A 2,169-nucleotide genomic window follows, 5' to 3' on the forward strand; every position below is an offset into this window, starting at 1 on the left:
GGACTTCTGAGTGTTGAGGCTCCTGGAATACTATGTGCAGTATGTGAAGTATCTGCAGTACCTCAAGGTCTCCTTTTACCATGAGCAGCGTGTTCTTGTTATCCGATCAGATTCTGATATCATTTGATTGCAGGAAGTGATAACAGAAGATGGAAAGCATTACATCTATGACAGGCTGTGTCTGTGTGCCGGAGCCAGACCAAAACTCATTGTGGACGGTAACCCCTATGTGCTGGGGATACGCGATACAGACAGCGCTAAGGTATGTGATAGCTGCATGAAGGTTTATAATACCATATTAATAATAAATGCTGATTGGCTGTGTGATACACAATGTATGGGACTCCCTAAAGAGCAACCCTATTATCAACACCAGAGATTATAAAAATAGTAAAGTTCCTGCACTCCAATCCATTAAAAGTCCCCATAAATCGGAAAAGTCTTACAAGACCCCATTGTAAAGAGGGCAGCAGACACCCCTCTTGCAGATATGAGAAATATTTTATTTTTGTTTCCATGTCAAAAAGTTTTTATGATAGTGTAGTGGCATTTACCTGCAAAGGCCTAACTTTCTGGGTTTTGTTTGCAAAGCTGAGTGGGAGTCTGTAGAAGTCACGATTGTAATTATTCAGTGAGTCGGGTTTTGTTTTTTTGATTGGAGATTCCTTAGAAATTTCAGTTCTGTTTTTTAGTGATTCTTAATGACGGTTGTGTATGTGAAGCTACTGCCCCCTGGGTGGTATGACCTGAAATAACAAGTTTTATTCTACATTTTAGACATTTGGATATAACTTATGTTTTGTATAAATAAAGATATATATGTATTTACACAGGTTGGGTCTATAATGTATACAGATAATAATAGTGTGTGACTATGGTTGGGATGTTGGATTGTAAGCTTTTCTGGTATCATAGTTGATGTGACTGGCTCAGTAGCTCTGTACACCTGTACAGAATATGACAGAGATTTATACCTGTATATTTATATTCATATGTGACTAAATATATCAACTTTAACATTCTTTTCTTTCTGCATTTCAGACCTTCCAGAGTCACCTGGCCAAGGCTAGGCGTGTGGTTGTAGTCGGTAATGGCGGCATTGCTTTGGAATTGGTGTAAGAGTTCTTTTATGTCATTTCAGTACTCACAGATATTATTGACTATTAGCAGATGTTACATTACCAGTAAACTGATTTCAATCCAGCCTGTGAAATTTCCATTTGGGGCTCTCCATGGTGCTGAAATTTATGTTTTTAAACAGTTTCAGCATTTAGAAGACACATGTGAAAACTTTTTAAATAATTATTTAAAATAGAAAAAAATGTCTGCTGTCTAGACGAACCTATTTCACATGGGGGAACCCTTGAAATAACTTTCAGGTCTTCAGGGACCCCCTGTTATAAGTACTGTATCCACAGATCTCTGTACATCAGTGTGGTGGCCATAGGGAAGAATGTCACCCTCATAGAAAGCCTCATTGGTGTCAGCTAAACTAACCTGAGGGATTCCAAATTGCTAATTTCTCAATGAACCCCTAGCAACCTTTTAAATAGTATGGCACGTGCAACTATCAGGTCCTCTTCAACATGATAGAAGACAGAAAAATATAAACTGTCCTTGCCATAGTGCTGATAACAAGAGACTAGCACTCACTACTATGTGGACTTGTGAGAAGAGGAGGACGAGTGAGTGACATCCTACTGTGTTTTCCTCCATAGAAAAGTGCATCCATCATCCCTGCTCTGGTGTTCATCAGTTTGCCAAATTAGATTGATGAACAGGGGGGAATCACTGTAGACATTCTAGATTTTCATCACATAGCTTTAGCTGTGAAAACGGCATAATTATAGGAGCAAATGAAACAAATATGTAACTCTTGCTCTTTTATTAACCCTTTAAAATAACATAATTGTTTGATTCACTGTTTACATATTGTTTCCCAGTCAGTGAAATTGGGCCTTCTTCGCTTCCCTGCAAGAGACCCTATTTTCCAGAAGTAAGAGAATGGCTATGATTACAGTGTTCTCCCCAGCCCCTTTTAGCTGGGCGCACCACCTGGTACTTTTCAGTAACCACCCAGTGTTTTTTTTTTGTGCCACCACTTGGCTACAAATTCTTCCCACCTGAACTAAAATCATTTCTGATGACCTTATACTGATGAGTGGAGTA

The 2,169-nt window shown here is 38.9% G+C and overlaps 1 protein-coding gene across 1 annotated transcript in view; it reads left to right on the top strand.

The window, feature by feature from the left end:
- Nucleotides 1–2,169, top strand: part of PYROXD1 (pyridine nucleotide-disulphide oxidoreductase domain 1) — a 12,669-nt gene that overhangs the window by 4,282 nt on the left and 6,218 nt on the right. Inside the window, exons 4-5 of the mRNA XM_072398936.1 lie at nucleotides 130–262; nucleotides 1,042–1,116. Of these exons, the coding sequence (XP_072255037.1) occupies nucleotides 130–262; nucleotides 1,042–1,116 (208 nt within the window). The remainder of the gene's footprint in view (nucleotides 1–129; nucleotides 263–1,041; nucleotides 1,117–2,169) is intronic.

The sequence above is a fragment of the Pyxicephalus adspersus genome, chromosome 2, assembly GCF_032062135.1.
Source record: "Pyxicephalus adspersus chromosome 2, UCB_Pads_2.0, whole genome shotgun sequence".
Lineage (NCBI taxonomy): Eukaryota > Metazoa > Chordata > Amphibia > Anura > Pyxicephalidae > Pyxicephalus > Pyxicephalus adspersus.